This window comes from Polistes canadensis, unplaced genomic scaffold, assembly GCF_001313835.1.
Source record: "Polistes canadensis isolate GaletaPanama2010 unplaced genomic scaffold, ASM131383v1 scaffold_483, whole genome shotgun sequence".
NCBI classification, from domain to species: Eukaryota; Metazoa; Arthropoda; class Insecta; order Hymenoptera; family Vespidae; genus Polistes; species Polistes canadensis.
The window spans coordinates 35,623-37,272 of NW_014570030.1; the positions used below are offsets into that span (position 1 = coordinate 35,623).

At 52.6% G+C, this 1,650-nt stretch overlaps 1 protein-coding gene across 1 annotated transcript; it reads left to right on the plus strand.

Moving 5' to 3' along the window:
• The first annotated feature begins 346 nt into the window (after nucleotides 1-346).
• LOC106792583 lies at nucleotides 347-1,432 on the plus strand. Its single transcript, XM_014759053.1, has one exon. It carries the CDS (start codon nucleotides 347-349, stop codon nucleotides 1,430-1,432), a length of 1,086 nt encoding a protein of 361 aa, XP_014614539.1.
• Nucleotides 1,433-1,650: the final 218 nt, after the last annotated feature.

Genomic DNA, 1,650 nt, shown 5'->3' on the forward strand with positions numbered 1-1,650 from the left:
TTAAGGTCCGAACTACAGTGCATGGACGAGAGGTAGTGGGCCTTGGAGAAAAAAAATAAGTTGCTGCAAAGGGAGGTTGAGAAAATAAGGAGGAAACAACAAGGTGTGGGGAGTGGAAAGAAGGAGGCAGGGGTCTCCTCTGGTGGGCAAGACAGTGGTAGGGTCGCGGTCCCTCCTTGTATAGTGGTTGAAAACATCCTGGTTCCTGGAGGTAGTGGGGGCGTTGCCTCGAAGAAGGCTGAAGGGTGGCCAGGGCGGAGGACATCAGGATTAAGGAGATACTGCTGTCTCGGAGCTGCAAAAAGTAGTGCAGGTTCCTGTGAGGCCACAGCCTGAAGATGAAAGGATGTTGGCTCGACCTAGTGGGGGAGAGCAGCCGTTTGTGGAAGTCATCCCAAAGAGTAAGATAAAGAAAGCACAGGCCGCATTAAGGACGGAGGCGGAGAAGGCGGCAGCGGGGCCGGGCGTGAAGGGACCATCCGTGGCGTCAGCTGTGGCAGCAGTGAAGAAGGTGGTGCAGGGGCGACAAATGGTTCGCGGAATTGCTGAGCGTAACCGACCACGAGAAGAGGCGGTTGTCTCGGTCACCTGTCGGGAGAGGGCTTCCTACAAAGGTGTGTTAGTGAAGACGAGCGAAATAGTTAATTTGAAGGAGGTTGGAATTGATGGTTTCAGAATTCACAGAAGAGTGACAGGAGCTTTCATTTTGGAATTAAGGGGCGGAAAAGCGAGGGGGAAGGCAGAGAAATTGGCTAGAGCCTTGGGCCTTGTCTTGCTGGAGGCTAAGGTTTCTCTTCCGACGAGGATTAGAGACTTTTTGCTTTGTGGACTTGATGCCAGGGTCACAAGAGGGGAGGTAATTACAGCAGTGACGGGTTTTGTACTGGGGGCTTACTCTCGCTTTGTTAGGGTGGGGGAGATATGCCCAGGTAGAGGCAGACTTGGCCAGGTATATGTTTCGGCCCCTGAAAGTGTGGCTAGATGTACGGTTAACAATGGATCAATTTTGATTGGCTGGTCGTGGGCCAGGGTGATTGCACTCGGTAAACGGCCTTTTCGGTGTTTTAAATGCATGGCGAGAGAGCATGTGGCGGCTCGGTGTCGTAGTGCTGCAGCCACGTTAGGTTTGTGCTTTAGGTGCGGGGAGAGTGGACACGTTGCGGCGAGTTGTGGAAGAAAACCCTGCTATCTTGTATGCAGGGATACGTGTAAGTCCACATTTAATCATGTGGTAGGCTCGATGGGCTGCTTACCGGTGCCTGCCAGGAAACGATTATTAATAGACAGGATTAGTTTGTTGAACAGTTTGACAATTGCGGGTGCGGGGAATTCTCTAGCTGAGGGCATGGACGTTGAAGTGTCCGCGGTTGTTCCTCAAGACTGTCGAGATAGCGCGAGTGCTAGTGGGGGTGGGGCGATAAGGACATTATAATGGGTAGTAAACTAATAGTGCAGCTAAACTTAATTCATGTGCGTCGTGCTCAGGACTTGTTGGTGCAGCGCATGGCTGAGTTGCGGGCAGGAGTCGCAATATTGGCGGAGCCATGGTATGTTTCCGAACGGGACACGAGGTGGTTCGCGTCTTGAGAGGGACAGCAATCGGCTACGATATTGCTCGGTGGAGGTGAAGGTACCTGCAGCCTCGTACGA

Coding starts and splice junctions, on each gene's coding strand:
- LOC106792583 (XM_014759053.1), top strand. CDS start 347: ATGTTGGCTCGACCTAGTGGGGGAGAGCAGCCGTTTGTGGAAGTCATC.